The sequence below is a fragment of the Branchiostoma floridae genome, chromosome 2, assembly GCF_000003815.2.
Source record: "Branchiostoma floridae strain S238N-H82 chromosome 2, Bfl_VNyyK, whole genome shotgun sequence".
Lineage (NCBI taxonomy): Eukaryota > Metazoa > Chordata > Leptocardii > Amphioxiformes > Branchiostomatidae > Branchiostoma > Branchiostoma floridae.
In genome coordinates this window covers 22,869,006-22,887,118 of record NC_049980.1, presented here as the reverse complement: position 1 = coordinate 22,887,118, position 18,113 = coordinate 22,869,006, and the positions used below count along the sequence as shown (strand labels likewise).

Sequence of the window (18,113 nt, the reverse complement as noted above, 5' to 3'; positions counted from 1 at the left end):
TTTGAACCGGGTGTGATCTATGAGGGGGATTAGGGGGATGTTTTACCAAAGGTTGGCAGAGATTGCGGTTCTGAATAATGCACGACATTTACCAACCCCGCTTTGAAAGAGAATTGTAGTAAAGCTAACTTGGTCTTTTTGCACTTCACAAAATTCGAAGACTCCATGCGATCCAAGACTTCATGCGATCACCTCTTTTGCACTTAGAAGACTTGGGAACAAACTTTTGAATTATACTCTTCAGCTTTTTGTCAGCACAAGAAATTACACAGTAAGATGCCATGCAGAAGGGGTTAGTAAAGATTACTTCTTTTTGTCCTTGAAGCATTCTTTTTGCATTTTCCATACTAAGTAGCCACGTAACACGCTCAATCAGAACGGCGCCTTATCTCCAGCGCACAGGCACCCGCATTACACCACCTCCCGACCTGCCCTGCAACGGAACCTAGCAGCTTATTTGCACACACTCGGTCAACCTTCTCATCAATCCTCAGCCATCCGTATGTAACAGAGTATTCAAAACGCAGTCTTAGATAGAATAAAGGCAACCAAGGGAAAGTCTCTGTTAATAAACGACAAAGAACTTACATCATACAATACATCAAGAGGTTAAAAAGCCTCATCACATAGATCCTAATACTTGCAATTTGTAGCGTTTTATTTCACAGAAATTACCGGCAGAATAGTTTGAAATTGTAAGATAATTTCAGGAAAAGTAGACCAAACATCAAAAACAAGGAATGATAACAATGAATAATAAAAGTAAGAAAGTTTGGAGTCTGACCATTCTTAACAGCATATAGATACTTTAGGAGGGAAGTATGGGTGAGGGATGTACGTATAAACCTGTCTTGAATGATGGAAAAATGAAAAATGGTGGTCTTGCCCACTAGTTCTTCTCTCATACAGGCGCCCATTGCACAAGTCGGCAATCGAGCTACATTGGATTTTTTTATATCCCTTGACTTCATAATTAGAATATCATGCAAATTGTAAAAGTATGACTAAAAGACAACAAAACATACCGAGCTTAAAAAGATAATTTTTGTAAATCTATGAAATTTGTTGAGCCCTCAAATATTAGGTCGCACCGCGGTCCCCGCGATGTCGCCACCCTGTTGGAATACGGGATGGGGGCGGTTGTTCAGAGAGAAAATATCATTCATAAGGAAGCGGTGTCGTGTTCTTTGGCCATTAAGCCGTGTCACTTCATCTTCAGTCTTGAAGAGCCGGACCAGATGGTCTTCTAACGCCCCGCGTCCGATCACCTGCTCTGACGTCATGTACTGACGTCAACACATGCCATCCCACCGACAGGGTTATCCATTATCCCGCTCTTGTAGGTATCCATTTGCTGTCGGGGCTTTCTCCTGTGCTGGTAAATGACGACTGAGGGACGGGGTAGTCGATGGGCTTCTTAGGAGAAGTCTATAAACTTTGGAAGCATCTCCGCAATCATGGAGAAGTGCCTCATTTAAGGTGGTATCTCACTGCTTTTGGGGCACTGGTGCGGCACCTCGGGGTTCGTTCACTGCGGAACTGTTGTGTTATTTTCGCCGATGATTTATAATTTAGACATTGCGTAGTAAGTACAAGTATGACTTAGAAGACAACAAAATACACAAAACGTAAGAAAATTTGTTCTTTATCTCTGAAATTCGTTGAGTAAACTTTCGAACCGCGCAGTGCCGCACCGGTGTCCCAATGAGTGAGATACCACATTTTGATAAACCATCCAAACAATAAATCATCTATCTCACGGTGGGCGTTGATACTAAATCTGGTTTACAAACATTTCCATGCAGATATATGATTCTATCTCGTGTTTTCACATATTAAGTTTAACAATGCAAAATTACGTAAAAATACGTAAAAACACGAGATGGAATCACAAATCTGCATGGAGATGTTTGTATAAGTGTCAAAACTACACAGACAAGAGTGACTTGCAGATGTACAATAGTACGTATTATGTCATACCTGTGACGCGAAAACGTTCGATACCGGTGTTCGGACCGGGCCGTACGCTTCCGTATCGCACAGGTTCGAAAGGCGTATCACACAGGCTCTCTTCGAGTAAATCGAACCATTTCGAACGGGCCGAATACGGCACTGTTGGCAATTCGAATACCTGATTCGGACGTTGGAACATTACTGTTGCAACACGTAGTAGGAAAAATCGAAACTTTGATCAAAGTTTCAGATCTTTTATAGTTTTATACCCCATGCTTACAGTGTTTAATTACAGACAAAGGCCACAAGCGTAAGGTACCGACCGAGGTTTAGGAGATTTATACGGGTTGTTTCATCGAACTCTTGAAACCCACGTCTCTGACGTTACTGGGTGGCAAACGAGCGAGCTCTGACGTCAGGGTGACGTCACGATGCCAAAGTCAAATTTCCGGTTGCACCACGGTTAGAAGAGATACGTCACGCCGATAATGCAAGGGACTTTAGCGGCTTAGTAGAATCAATATGGCCTTACACCATGTACCATTTCAAAGTCATTTCGATTTTGCGAATGCTCAAAAATGATGCCTTCTTTGTCTGCTTAAAGCATCAAATCTCTGTAGTATGCTTTCATTGTGATAATCATAGAATCAGTTGAAGAATACTTCAAATGGAACCATGCTTAAAACTAAAGCCAATCGATGCAAACCGAAATTTGACTTGTTTGTTGCTCAACACCGCCCCCTTACGGGCGTCTCCAGAATGCAGCTGCTATACACGTTGCATGAAGTTCAAGTGTCAACAGCTAACATGCTGATGGGATCACTTACATAAACTCGTGACAAGGAGCACGTACATTGTAAATCCCTGAGGGAATATCCACGAAAATCTGTAGAACAACATCTTATCAATTCCTCATCTATAGGATGAGCTCTGGGAAATGGGATATGTAATTACTTGTGTCAGAAGTTCGTACATTAAGTTTTCTTAGACTGTGCAAGTAACCTAGCCCTTGATAAACAATCTGTAAATATCAGCCGTGCCTATCCATATATTTGCTAAATTGCAAATTATTTTATTGTATTGTTATTTGTTTTTATACAATAATTTTTCATTATTGTTACCATTATCATCCTATGTATTTTGATGTTAGTTTTGATTAAGGAGCCGGTCGTACGAAGAAAAATGCATGTTTTATTTTTGTTGCCAGCTCATCTTAGATTTGCTTTAGAGCCTGAAAATATTGAATGAATAAAAAGATATAAATAGATGGTGTAAGCGTAGACGGAGAGGTTAATTTGTTAAATTGTATGTAAAATGTCACAGGTCAGGTTGATCATTCACTCCACGTTACAAAGGTAATCTTGTAATTTAAGTTTGGCAATGTCGTTTAAAGAGACAAATTCTGACTGAACACCTCGGTATTTATTTCGTATACTGTCGTTGTCGTCGCTTAAAAGAGCATCAATTTTTGTTTCTTTCGACGCTTTTCAAGAGGTTTACCAAACGAAAGGTTACATTGTTTTCCCCACTCTATTTCGTAACGGCTACATGGAGCTCGAATCTGAGAGGCAATAAGAAGACTGAGGACAGCCCTTTGTGGCGTCATTACCAAGAAGAGAGCGTTTAGAGAAAAGTAAGGTAAGTATATTTTAAGAAATCGAATCATCACCTGGTGAAAAAAATCATTATGCCCTAACGAAATGTAGCTGGAAACTTTCAAAGCGTCGAGGAGAAAGTATTATTGCTGCTTTTGTTAAATGAAAAGCAACAGTGCTTTCAAATAAGCCCATTAAGTGATGCAATTCATAGAGTTAAAGCCAATATCATTGGAAACAGAACTTTGTGCGAAAATTTCACAATAAAAAAATGTAAGAAGACCATTTTCCTGACCAGCTTCGATAACACCAGCGTCTCTTATAGGATCAGTTTCGTCTTCAGCCGCCGACTCCGTTATCATTCCGCAAAATCTGAGAACCAAGGAATTACATGGATGTGGCCTAATTGTCTTATCTGGTCCACACGGTGTGATCCAAATTTCAATGAAAAACAAAACATTAATATTGAAACAGCCAGCTCAGGCAATCAACACAACCATATCAGTAAGACTAATCTGATGCTGTTTTCGCGCTCCATTTCGGCACAGCTATTGAAACAAGTCTTGTTGTTCTGCATGTTTTGATTTAAATGTTACAATGAGTTTGCATGACGTTTTGTATAGATAGCATAGACGTAGACTAATCAAACATTGTTTTTCCACTCCGTTGCCCAACAGCCACACCGAACTCCAACCTGTGGGGCACCGCTGCAACAAGAAGACTGAGAACAGCCCTCAACCAGAAAGTGGCAAGATTTCTGTCTAGCTTGAGAGGTAAGTTTAGAGAAACGTAAGGTAGGTATATCTTCAGAAATCACCTGGTGTAAAGTAGTTTATTATGCCCTAATAAAAGCGACTGAAAGCTGCCAAAATGTCGCGAAAAAAGATTATGTCTGCATTATGTCTGCATTTGTAACAACAACGTTAACATTACAAATAACTTATCAAACCGATGAAACTATCCATAGGGTCAAGCCCTTGACAGACCCTGATCGTTGGAAAGTGCATGCACTTCACACGAACTTACTTATAAAGGGGGGTAGGGTATGTTCCCGACCAGCCTTCGCCACCTCAGCGTCTTCGTTTGGGGTCAGTTACATCAATTTGATTTCCCTGGATTTGTTTCCTAAGTTGAAACAAAATAACCGCTTTAGCCATTCAGTACATGAACGAACACCAAATGCTGATATTGTCGCTCTACCAACGACTGCTGTTCTTGTTTCCTAATTGTTTCATTTTATTGATGCACATAATACCTAAAATGTAAGCGGCTGGAAATCCCACCCAGCCTAGAATATTGACTTTGGCTCCTGACAAATGTTCCCGCGGTGAATATAATATGATATGTATAACATGAGTACCTGATTCTTGTTTACGTCTATTTCACCCAGACATTCCGAGAAACAAGGAATTACATTGATGTGGCCTAATCTTCTTACCTGGTCTAATTGACGACGTCGTGAAAACGTCAGTGAAAAACAAAACGAGTAAACAACCTCCATGTTTAAAGTTAATATTGAAACAGTCAGCTTCAGACAATCAGCACAACCATATCAGTTAGACTAATCTAAGATACAGCTAGCGAAGCACTAGGCCCCGTTTCCACTAGACGGCGATCGCGCTGCGCTCTCACTGCGACCTAAATAGGATATGTGTAACCTTCGCTTTCACACTGAGTATATCATACAAGACGTAAAAGTGTGACTGAGAAGAAAACAAAACACACAAAGTGTAAAGTGATTCGTTTCTTTTCTGTAGAATTCGTTGAGCGATCTGTCAAATTGTAGGTCGCAGAGAGAGCGCGGCGAGAGCGCCGTCCTAGTGGAAAAGGGGTAATACACAATAACAACCGCGCTCTTAACAAATGTTGATATTGGAATAAAGACTCTTGGCAGAGTCCATACTTATTAACTTTGAGCTGCTGTTGTCTGTAGCGCTCTTTAAGAAATGTTTGTATCATTATTGCTATTGTTCTGCACGGTTTGATTTTGTAAGGATTGATCGTTTTTTAAATATTTCAATGCTAATTATGTGTTGTTGATCTGCATACATTATTTTGAATTGCTTTTCTTTGGTTGTTTTGGTACAGTTTTTTGAAACCTCCCTTTACTAGTTCTATGGTAATAGCATTTCTTTAATCTGATCCTATAGTTTGTCTACGTTATCTTTTAATGTTAGAGGTATGAAGATAATCATGAATGTAGTACTTCTATTTTACTTTTACACAATGAAAAAATGTAACGAATGTGACACTATCAGAACCTTTAATTGTTTTGCTTAGGTAACCAGGTAACATGGGAAGAAAGCTGCGACACCTGCTGATGTTCCTTCTCATCATCCTTAAGGAGCCCAACATGCCAGAAGCCGGCTGCAGCTGCTCATCATCAGGCTGCGACTGCTCCAACCAGGGCCTCACCAGCATCCCTCAGGACCTCCCAACATCCATCTCCCAGCTAGATGTGACACGTAACCAGATAATAATGCTTCAGGCTGGTGCATTTACAAACCTAACTAGCTTACGAATGTTGTATCTGCCCTTAAACCAGATTACAATAATCCAGGCAGGTACGTTTGTAAATCTACCCAAACTACAAGTGTTGTCCTTATTCTGCAATAAGATCACAATGATTCAGGAACGCACATTTGTAAATCTGCCCAGGCTACAAGAGTTGTCCCTGTACTACAACCAGATAACAGTGATTCAGGCTGGTGCATTTGTAAATTTACCCAGGCTACAAGTGCTGCCCCTGTACTTCAACCAGATAACAATGATTCAGAAAGGTACATTTGTAAAACTTCCCAGGCTACAAGAGTTGCACCTGTATTACAACAAGATAACAATGATTCAGGAAGGCACATTTGAAAATCTACCCAGGCTACAAGAGTTATCCCTGTACTTAAACCAGATAGCAATAATTCATGCTGGTGCTTTTGTAAATTTACCCTGGCTACAAAAGTTGTTCCTGTCCCAAAAGCAGATAACAATGATTCAGTCTGGTACATTTGTAAATCTACCCCAGCTGAGAGTATTGCACCTGTCCCGTAACCAGATAGCAGTGATTCAGGCAGGTACATTTTTAAATCTACCCAGGCTGCAAGAGTTGCGCGTGCACTATAACCAGATAACAATGATTCAGGAAGGTGCATTTGCAAACCTGACTGAACTCCAATGTTTTGACATAAGAAACAACAAGTTGTCTACCATGGCCCCTTTAGCTTTTGACTTGTTGCCATCTAATCTCGTCATATATCTTGATGGGAACCCGTGGCAGTGTGACTGTAAGATGGCTCCCTTTAAGGTAGCTTCAACATTTAAAGACCAGATAATCTGTGCTCAGCCCGCCAACTTACAGGGACAGAAGCTTACAGATGTCAATCCTGCAGAATTGGTATGTACAGAGCCAACAATATCAGCACTGGCTGTTGATGTCCAAGTAACCTTTAACAATTGGGACTATGGCCACACAGCTAACTTAAGAACAAAACTAGTTTCACCCCTTCGAACCACCACAGAAAAACCGGAAAGCAAAAATTTCAATGCAGATACCCAAGTAGCCTCTAGTAGCTATTACAACGACACAGCAGCAGGCTCAACAGCTGCTGCAGCAGAAAAGAAATGCAAAACAAGAGCAACATTAAGTTCAACCCTTCAAACCACTTCAGACACGCTACAAACCGACAAAAGACGCAAACCAAGAACAACAATAAGTTCAACTCCTCAAGCCACTTCAGTCAGACAAGAAAGCAGCAGTTCTAAAGACTTTGTTTACAGTTTCCATGTTCTTATTGGCTCTGTCTGTGGTCCAATAGCTGGCATTGCCCTGATCGGCACCGTCATTCTCACAATTTGGTGCAAGAGGAGGACCAAGAATCCTCCTTCAAAACCTAAAACTAACATTGTTTTAAGTAACCTTACCATGACAGCTGTTGTAGTGACCAGTGGTCATGATCAGACAGGTCCAAGACAGCCTACTGTAGAAACGCCCCTAGCACCACCCAAAGGAAAATTACGTCTTAAATATAAGCATAACTCCGTCACCCCTCCACGTGGGGATGATGATGATGATTGTGTGTATGTGGAGCCAGATGGTGCCCTATATATGACACCAGAAGATGTCCTGTATGAGATACCTGCAAACAGTCATCACAAGCAGCCAGCAGTAGGTACTCATGACTGCCTGCACTACTACCAACCTCAAGCAACTTTACCCACTGATGATGGTGGCTACATAATCATATCACCCGACCATATGAAAGGCCATTGAATTGTAGCCATTTCAAGAGTTGGAAATCATTGCCATGGATTTTACCTGAGGTTTCGATAAGATTCACCAAACTATGAATGAATGGGTTTAATTCAACCCTTTTGATTTGATTTGTTAACAACTTCAACTGCTTGAAGTAAAGATTACATAGACTTTGATGTTGAGTATGAATACCATTTTAATGCCAATCCCCCCGGGCCCTTAACCTGTATTGGCGATCTTTATCACACATCGAAAAGAAAGAGAAACCTTTCAGGATGCATCCACCTCTGTGGCGTTGCCAAAAATGTGGTATACCGAACAACAAATTGTTAAGTTTAGTTATTTGACTTCTTCTTCTTTGAGTTTGAAATTGCCTAAAGTATAAAATGATATCAGTCCACGTTTCTAAATATCTTTTTGCAATTTACGTCATAAATATGTATCAAATTTCACTTCATATATGTTTCCCAGACGAATTTTCTCAGTCTTGGCAGCGATTGCAATGTTTTCCATGCTAAGCATAAATTTGCACAGCCCGTTTGCAGAACTTCACTCGCTTGTGCCTCATCTACGAACTTTCTCAGCAAGTCCACAAGGAGACGTTTTGCCACTTCCACAGAAGCAAATCTAATGGGTACATCCCTAACTTTTCAAGTCTTGACAAGCATCTGTCATTAAATCCAGTGCAGTAACCCCAAACATTTGAGTGGCTCTTATGGGCCCTATTTTGTTTGTGATGAATTTCAAGTATAAACAACACAACCTTATGCCCACACGTAATTGTAATTACTTCCCTGATGGGTGCAACTTTAAACTTTCAAGTCTAAATTGAACAAACATTTGTCATCAAAGACAATCATAGCAACAGAACTCTTGAGGATCATAGCAACAGAACTCTTGAGGATCATAACAACAGAACTCCTGAGGATCACAGCTTCAAAGCCTTTTAGGATCGTAGCAAAAGAACTTTTAAATAGGATCGTAGCAACAGAGCTGTTTGTGAACATAGCATCATAACCTTCTAGGATCATAGAGCAACAGAAATTTTAGGATCATAGAAACAGAACTTTTCGGACCATAGCACCAAAAAAACATTTACTATCATAGCAACAGAACTTTTGGGACCATACCAAAAGAACAGATCATAGAAACAGAACTTTTCGGACCATAGCACCAAAAAACATTTAGTATCATAGCAACATAACTTTAAGCACCAGTGAGGACAACAAATCAGAGAGCACCTAGCAACAAAAGCACCAAGAGACCATGTCTAGCGGTGGAATAGACGTTAAACAAGGACAACAACAACAGGATCATGATCATAGCAACAGAACTCTTTTGATCATAGCAACAGAACTTTCTACGACCGCCGTATTTTTAGATTCACAGCAACAGAACTCTTACGACCATAGTAACAGGGCCTTTTTATGCTTACAGATTTAAGTAACAGAGAACAAACCCCATTACAAAGGCAATTAAGAAAACAGATAAGCGTTAGATGTAAAACATTTAATGTAAAAACTGAACAAACCACAAACAGGATTTCAATAGCTTTTGAAAGCAGCACAGAATGCTCGGCTATAGGCCCAGTCCTCCCCCAATAAGGACGTCGAAAGAATTTAGTTGGCTTTTAGTTTCCTTCGCGTAGCTTTATTGTTTTGTTGTGCAAATTCAAAACCTATGTAATGTATTCCTAAGAGTACATGTACTTGTGGATATTTTGTATGTTTATTAATGTGGAATTCAGAAAGGCTAGTGGTGCCGGGCAATTTGCAATAAATTATGATGTAAAAGGCAACAAAACACCAGAAATTGCAACATTAATCATGAGCACCATGTGTACATAATTGATATTTTCATTTTATTGTTATGAATGGTTTGATTCTCATTCACACAAACAGCTAGGTTGGATCCCGAAAATGAAAATGCGACCCTAGAATCAACAAACAAGTCACCGTAAACAAATGGTTGAGGAAAAAGTTACAATATTCGGAAAATGTAAATATAAACTAGAAAGGCCGACATTTGCTTGGGTGCAAATACAGCATATTTCAGCCATACCCATTCCCACGCAACATTGGACTGTTCCAAGTCACCCCTGCGCAAAAATGCAATATTTTAATGTATGTTATCCCCAAAAGAGAACTAATATTGTGAATTGATTCCATGTCAAAACAGAGCTTGCCCAATATGCCCCGGGCCCATATTGAAGAATATAATCTTTCACAGGAGCGCCTATGCATAACTGATTGGTTTTTTAGAATTGCGGCAGTGAAAAAAAAACGCATCTTCCATTCAGAAGATTTTCGTCATGAAATTACATGACGCCATTCAACAATTTCCACTTCGATAACTAGGTCTAAGTACCGTCATAATCTCCTTGTGATGTGGGTACATTTATTATTGCAGTGAACTTTTTTTAAGCAAGTAGGGCATGCGTTTTAATAATTGTCAAGCAGGTGCAGGTACTGTGTAGTAGGAGTGTTGTTGTTTTTTTCAAGCTAAAAACTTCAATCTTCTTCTTGTTTTGTATGAGCCATTACATAAACGGAGACGTCTCGAAATTTTACAAAAATTTTACCACTCTGTCGCTTCATTTCTTTTCTGAAAGATCCCAGGACCAACAAGTTAATTTGATTTTGCTTTATCTATATATTTCATTTTCCTTCGAATTCTTTGTTAAGTATATGCCCCTGCATACCACTGTTAAATTGTTTTACTTTGTATGCAATCAGCCATCGGACGTAATCTTGTCTGAGTGTTATAATTTCCTGCTCGTAGCGTGCGAGACCTGGAGGATAGGTGTTTCTACTTTGTTCGGGGGGTTCTTTTCGGAGGTCAGTGGTGATACTCTGGTACTGAGAGTGTTTTATTGGGCTCAAACTCTGGCAGTTTAAAGTTACTTACAATTTGAATGTACAAAGTTTACGTCAAAAAGAACAACAACAACACTAGAAGTAGCTACATTTGTTCGGGAAAAAATACATGCATTCTCGCCACTGTCAAACTTACGTGTCAGAACTAAACGCAAGCCGTCCAATTTTCCCTGTCCAAATCTGCCGAAAATGATTGATAGTGCCATGCGGAATGTTGGTAAATTCATCGACCCTAACGTTCAATGCACGCGTACCGTCCGCTACCGCTCAAATGACCCTGTCTGAACTCCAAATCCTCGCAAACTACAATTTCAAACCGGGCACAGGGTACCATATGGCCACTGTAAGGCTTTAATATGCACCTGTTTGTGTATATACGGGATTGCAAGGCCCCGCTTATGAATATTAACTAGCATTCGCCTTTCTCGTCACTGATTGGCTGGCGTCCATAAAGTAATTAACTCTCGCTCTCCCCAGGCCGCTGGCACCTGGCACGTGTGGGCTCTGGGGTCACTGGAGTTCACGGCAGGAAGCCGAAAGAAAACCAATTTCCCCTCAGAAAAGCGCTGAAATTAAGCATTTTAAAGTAGTTTATGCCCAAAATTTTACTTGGATCATTTTACCAACTATCTAATGCCTATCTACACCAAATTTAAGGTCATTCCATTGTAATTCAAGGGAACAGGGGGCCACAATATACCGTTTTGGTCAAAACATGACCTTTAAACTTCAATAAAATCATTTTAGAGGCAGATATGAAAAAAATGAGAAAACAGCACCTCGGTATTGACCCACTCTACCCTTGTGCCAAATTTCAGGTCATTCGGACACGGAACGACGGAGATGAATCGCTTTGAAGATTTGACAGGAGAAAGAAAGAAAGAAAGAAAGAAAGAAACATTACGAATACAATATATTTCACCATACCATATATGGTATGGCTGAAATATAAAAATGTATTAAGCTGAAGAAATTGATGTTCGTTCTTGATTTGTCATAGATTGTTCATGCGTGATTTTTTGTACATGTATTGTTATTTGTTTTCAAATAATGTTTCTACAATATTTTTATTGCCACCATTATCATTCTATGTATTTTGATGTTAGTTTTCATTACATATTTGATTTTCTTTCTATATTTATACGTGAGAAGCTGGCCTTTCAGAGTAACAAGACATGTATTGTTTCTGCTGCCGACTCCCCTTAGATTTGTTTTGAATCTAAAAAGTCGACTGAATGAATAAAAAATGGTGTTAGCGTAAACGGAGAGGTTAACTTATCAAACTGTATGTAAAATGTCACAGGTCAGGTTAATCATTCACTACAAGTTACAAAGGTCATCATGGAAGTAAAGATACAAGTTCTGACTTAGCACCTCGGAATTAATTTCGTATTGTCGTTGTTGCCGCTGAAAAGAGCATGCATTTTTGTTTCTTTCAACCTTTCTAGAGGTTTACCAACGAAAGCTCACCTGCATAAAATGCTCCAAATAGAATGACCTCTTGACTAACATTTCAAGCACAAAATGGCGGCAGCAGACGTGCTAGTTGTAAGGCATTCGGTTGTCTCTCTCGCTGTCGCTGTCCTGTTCGTGACGTTCCCCCATGTTTCTGCCACACGGGATCCTCCGCACGAGACGCGTTACTTCAACCAGTATCTGGACCACTTTAACTACGCCAGCCACGGAGCTGAGACATTCCAGGAAAGGGTACTCGTTTCTGGTACGGAGGCGTATTTAGCTCAACCGTATTTAGTTCAACCGCTATTATGGAAAATATCAGATAGGATAAGAAGTTACACTAACTTTATGTTACTTGCTCAGGCAAATGCATATTTTGCTTCTGTAGTGACGTCGATTTCGATATGTAACATAGGGCTTTATCAAGTCCGTCCTTATACCCCTGTCACATTATCCACGATCTTCGGGCGTATCGATGGAAGTTCGGCCATATTTAAGATCTACAGAGGGTTTCGCGTATTTTTCACCTGCAAATCGTCCCTGTCACAAAGAAGCCATACTTTGTACCTTGTACAATTGTTGTGCAATAAGGTTATTATTATAAGCGAGGCTCGGGCGATCGCCGCAGAATCGTCGTCCGATCGATTTTCGCCAAATGTGACAGGGGTATTACAAACATAATATGCATGACTCCCATTCTACTAGACTGTAATCAGGCTGATCGCGCTGCGATCTCGCTGCGACCAAATTAGGGTTAATGTAACCCATGACTTGATAATTAGAATATCATGCAAAAAAAATGTGAAAAAACAACAATAACACCAAGAGTAAAAATTCGCCATTGTGGAATGGGTTTATAAATATTAAAAATACTACGTACAGACGCATTCTGGAGAAAGGAAGGTCCCATCTTTTTCTACACCGGGAACGAGGGACCCATCACGAGCATATGGAACGAGGTTGGGTTCATCAAGGATCTAGCGGAGAAGTTTGAAGCTCTGATCGTCTTTGCAGAACATGTAGGTGTTATACTTTCTTTTCTTCGTTAGAGGTCAGACCTTTGTTTGTACTGTACAGTCTAGCCCAGCCATTTGCCAACTAACATGGCAAGGACAAAAGACAATAAACGGAAATTCTATTGCAGTGCCAGTGCCAAGAAAATTTTACATTATGTCCAAAATCGACCTTGACCTATGTGTACCCAACAGCAAATGCCATCACAACCCACCCAGAGGTTCTTAAGTTATCGCTCCAGAAACTTATACAAACAGACTCAAAACCATAACTCCCTTTTTCTTGAAGGCTCATGTATTGTTGCATGGGAACTTCGTTTGTTGTAGACCAAGCCTATTAGAGGCATCGCAATACTTGAAGATCAAAATACTCTTCTCCTTGAAGCGATATTATGGAGAGTCCCTTCCATTCGGAGAAACTACCTTCAACAAAGAGAACATGGGTCTGCTGACAGTAGAGCAGGCGTTGGCGGACTATGCAGTTCTCATCACCAACCTCACAGCTTCCTATTGTGAGGACCCGGATGTGTGTCCCGTCATCGCTTTCGGCGGCAGGTAAGCTCCCGGATGTATGCCACATTCTAGTTCACTCTTTTAAGAAGAATGGATGATATAGCCTTTATTGTATATTCGTGTCCTATCGGGCTAGGTACAAGCATACAAATACATACGTCGCAATTAAGTACATGAAGTGACAGGACTTCTCACACTGGTCTAAACAAGGGTTCTGAAACTACTCCAATAAAAAGAAATGACTTTTGTTCTGTGCATGTGTTGCCCCTTCCAAACGAGAGTTCAATGACATAAGATGTTCTTTAACCCGTTTTGACACTGTTAACTGGCGTCCACGTTCCAATACAGTTATGGCGGGGTTCTGAGCGCCTTCATGAGGCTGAAGTACCCGAACCTGGTGGCCGGGGCGCTCGCCTCCAGCGCAAATGTGTACATGTCCGCTGGTCTCACACCGGGGAACGAGCTCTTCCAGGATGTGACAGAGGTTCGTCTTACAAACCTCTGTGTGAGGCTCTCCAGCATGTCGAGTTAGTTATTTTTTCACGTTTATAATGCTTATCTGGGAAGTGGACACTAGTACGTAAATCAGTTAGTACAATAGTTTACAATAGTTATCGCAACATACCTGGGACAGAAAAAAAACTATACACTTACAACTACAAGGTTCTGAAAAGAAATCTTGATTTCCTTTTATTTAGATTCTTTATAACAAAATAATTTTGTTGATCAGGATTTCCGCAGGTACAACCCTAGGTGTCCGGAGAGGGTCAGAGAAGGTTTCGCTGAGATGGAGCGGCTGGCAGGCCAGGGGAAACAAGGTAGGCGTACAGAACAACGTCAAAGGGAGTCACCGTGGCCTTAAATACTTTGCTCAATTTTTCTTTCTCTGTTATTTATTCTTATCTACCAATTCTATAAAACTGCTCAACTCACCTATCACCTAATAACGCCCACTTCAGTCAGTGCTGTAGCACAACGTCTAGTTATGTGTAACTGACAACCCAGCTGTTAACCTGAGGATTAGGGCTAGCTTGTGTATAGAAAAAAAAATATTTGATTTCCACATCATACATGTTTCTCCCTCCTCAGGCCTACATGAGATCTCCAGCAGAATGCGTCTGTGTTCTCCCCTACAACACCATGCCGACCTGGTAAACATGTACCGCTGGGTGCGGGAGGCCTTTACCGTGCTCGCTATGGAGGACCTTCCCTACTCTATATCTAACGGACCGTCCCTACCAGCATACCCTGTAAACGTAAGAACTTTCCATTTCCTGCAAAAATGTGCAGGACTTTGTCCGATATTGTCTTTCAATAAATGATTTTCTTGATTTGCTCTTTTCACACAATCCTTTACCATTTAGGTTATATTCTACCCTCATGTTTTGAACAATGCTTGTTGACACAGTATGAAAGAAAGCATTACTATTTTAGAGATTATTTTGAAAATATGGCAAATTGGTTTTGTTTACTTGCAGCATTCTCCTACGCAGAGGGACCACAGTCGTGTCAAAACTCCTTGTGTTATAGGCTAATGCCGTTGGGGACCGGGCGTTAGGAGGATGACTTGTAGTATTTATGATGTATAGGCGGGACGAATTTTTAAGCCTAACCAAAAGCCGCGTTACTTCATTTGCAGGCATCATGTGATCTTCTGTTGAAGGCCTCAGACGGAATAGAGGGAATCCTGCAGGCTGTCGGTGAGAGTTTCAGTTGATTTTGAAAGAAAGGTAAAATGATAGAAAACATCGACGACAATTCAGGTTAATTCACATTAATACTTCAGGTTTCCATGCGGCAATATTAATTTCGTTGTATCAAAAGGTTCCTCCATGTTTTGTCAGGTATGTTGTACAACTTTACGTCGAACCTGACCTGCTTTGACCTCCATCGGGATTTCGTGCCGTGTGCAGACCCGACTGGTTGTTCGCTGATGCCGGGTGCTCAAGCCTGGGACTACCAGGTATACAGGCATACTGGTTGGGTTCAAGCATACATGTTTTTTTTTTTCAAATTTTATAGCCATGTATCTGTCTTTTGTCTGGGAAAATTGTTACACAGACTTCCTTTGCTGTCTTTAGGCGCTGTAATCAAGTCACCCTAGACGCCTTAGCATCCTTTTCTGTGCTGTCGTTTGGGAATGCACAGCTGCCTGGGTTTGCCATGTATTGTCTGTAATTTCAATAAATATAGATGTTTACTACATCACTCTACCCCTCCAGACGTGTACAGAGATCAGCCTGTTGGAGAGCACGAATAACGTGACGGACATGTTCCCGCCTGACGCCTTCACGGAGGAGACCAGAGCCGCGCACTGCTGGCAGCGGTGGGGCGTCACCCCTAGGCCGGGCTGGCTGGCCACCCAGTTCTGGGGAAAAGGTCAGAGACTTTCAACCCCTGTTATCCTTTCTGTCTATTAAGCTCGATCACGCCGTGATAGGTCAATTTTCTACGCTGTTGATTCAAAACGATATGGGTCCGTGATCTGGAAAACTCACGGCAAAGGCAAAAAAAAAAACAATTGGTGATTCGAAGCTTTCATCTGTTGGTCCAGCTAGCATGTTGTAATTATGTACACATCGTGCAGACCTCAAGCCGTCCAGTAACATCATCTTCTCAAACGGCGACCTGGACCCCTGGCGGAGGGGTGGCGTACTGCAGAACGTGTCGTCTTCCATCGTTGCCATGGTGATCGAGGGAGGAGCTCACATGATGGATCTTAGGTAAACTGCGGTTCGATTCAATTTCTCAGGTGTCGTTCTCTTGGCAAGACGATGATACTGTCCTTAGTGCTGATCTACCTCCATAAGTACTGTAGCAAATATTTTGAGCGATGGTACTATCCTTTGCGATGATCAACTCTCACCAACACTATAGCGTATATTTTAGGCGATGGTACTGTGCTTAGTGCTGATCTACATTCATCTGCATTGTAGCAAATATTTGGAGCGATGGTACTGTCCTTAGTGTTAGCCTACCTTCACTACACCATAACAAATATTTTGAGCGATGGTACTGTCCTACCTTCATCTGTATTGTGGCAAATAATTTGGAGCGATGGCACTCTCCTTAGTGCTGATCTAGTTTCATCTGTATTGTAACAAATATTTTGAGCGATGGTACTGTCCTTACTGCTGATCTACATTCATATGAACTGTTACAAATATGTTTGAGCGATGGTACTATCTTACATGTACGTGCGGATCTACCTTCACCTACATCATAGAAAATATTTTGAGCGATGGGACTGTTCTTAGTGCTGATCTACCTCCATCTGTATTGTAGCAAACATTTTGAGCGATGGTACTGTCGTTGATGCTGATCTACCTTCCTCTGTACTGTTACATATATTTTTGAGAGATGATACTATCTTAAATGCTGATCTACCTTCACCTACACCATAGCAAATATTTTGAGCGATGGTACTGTCCTTGGTGCTGATCTACCTTCCTCTGTACTGTAGCAGATATTTGGAGCGATGGCACTGTCCTAGGTGCTGATCTACCTTCACCAACACCATAGCAACTATTCTGAGCAATGGTATTGTCTTTAATGCTAATCACTTATACTACGCTACATTCTACACTATTCCCATCCAATATTATACAGCACCATTATATACTATAGCTATGCCAAAATATAGCAATTGTTTTGAGTGGTGATACTCGGTGTCGTAGGACATTCATTTGCATAACGTCGCTCCACAATGCAATTCCTCCATGTTATTTGCAAGCGCCATTAGCAAACACTGCATTATGTTTACAGGGTCCCAAACCCCGCTGATCCACAGTCCGTGATACATGTTCGACAACAGGAGGCTTATCTGATTGGACGATGGATCAGGGAGGCAACCAATCAGAGAGAGTGAAGAGTTGAAGACTAGTCTTAGTGATTGCAAACTGGTGTTTACACACTAGTGACTGAACACTCGTGATTGCACACTATTAGCAGTCTCCAGTAGACTCTGTGGTTACTAGACAATATTTTAAACTCCACAGAGGATTAGAGTTAGCATTTGCAACAACGGTGCTCTAAGCACTCTAATTCAACCTACGTTGGCGTATTTCTACTATCTATCAGTCCGTTAAGAGGGCCCGTAAAGACTACATTATTTTTACCTAGCTGTACGGGTGTCTTTTATTGTAGAGTACCATGGGGTGACGTCAATATCTATAAAGTTCCCATATACTGGTGATTTTTAGATGAAGTGATTTCATCCCACAGTATGCAGTTAAAAAGAAAACGATAAGGAAACAATGATAAGGTTGGAAAAGACCATGAATGTCTCGTTCAACGACAGAAAAGAAAAAGTTGATGCCTTAATATGCAGAAGTTACACGTCTTGAAGATAATCTTCAACACATACGTATTCAATCTTGCTAACCGTACATTATAAAAGTTGTGACGCCTTGTGTCTTTCAAAGTAAAATGCTATATTCATATCATGGTATTAAAGTCA

At 40.8% G+C, this 18,113-nt stretch overlaps 1 protein-coding gene across 1 annotated transcript; it reads left to right on the top strand.

Moving 5' to 3' along the window:
* The first annotated feature begins 11,961 nt into the window (after positions 1-11,961).
* On the top strand, positions 11,962-18,019 carry LOC118410424 (dipeptidyl peptidase 2-like). Its single transcript, XM_035812139.1, has 11 exons — positions 11,962-12,390; positions 13,011-13,147; positions 13,527-13,696; positions 14,003-14,138; positions 14,385-14,472; positions 14,744-14,910; positions 15,294-15,354; positions 15,499-15,617; positions 15,877-16,033; positions 16,242-16,377; positions 17,420-18,019. The coding sequence occupies exons 1-11, from the start codon at positions 12,195-12,197 to the stop codon at positions 17,520-17,522; spliced, it is 1,470 nt and encodes a 489-aa protein (XP_035668032.1). The 5' UTR covers positions 11,962-12,194; the 3' UTR covers positions 17,523-18,019.
* Positions 18,020-18,113: the final 94 nt, after the last annotated feature.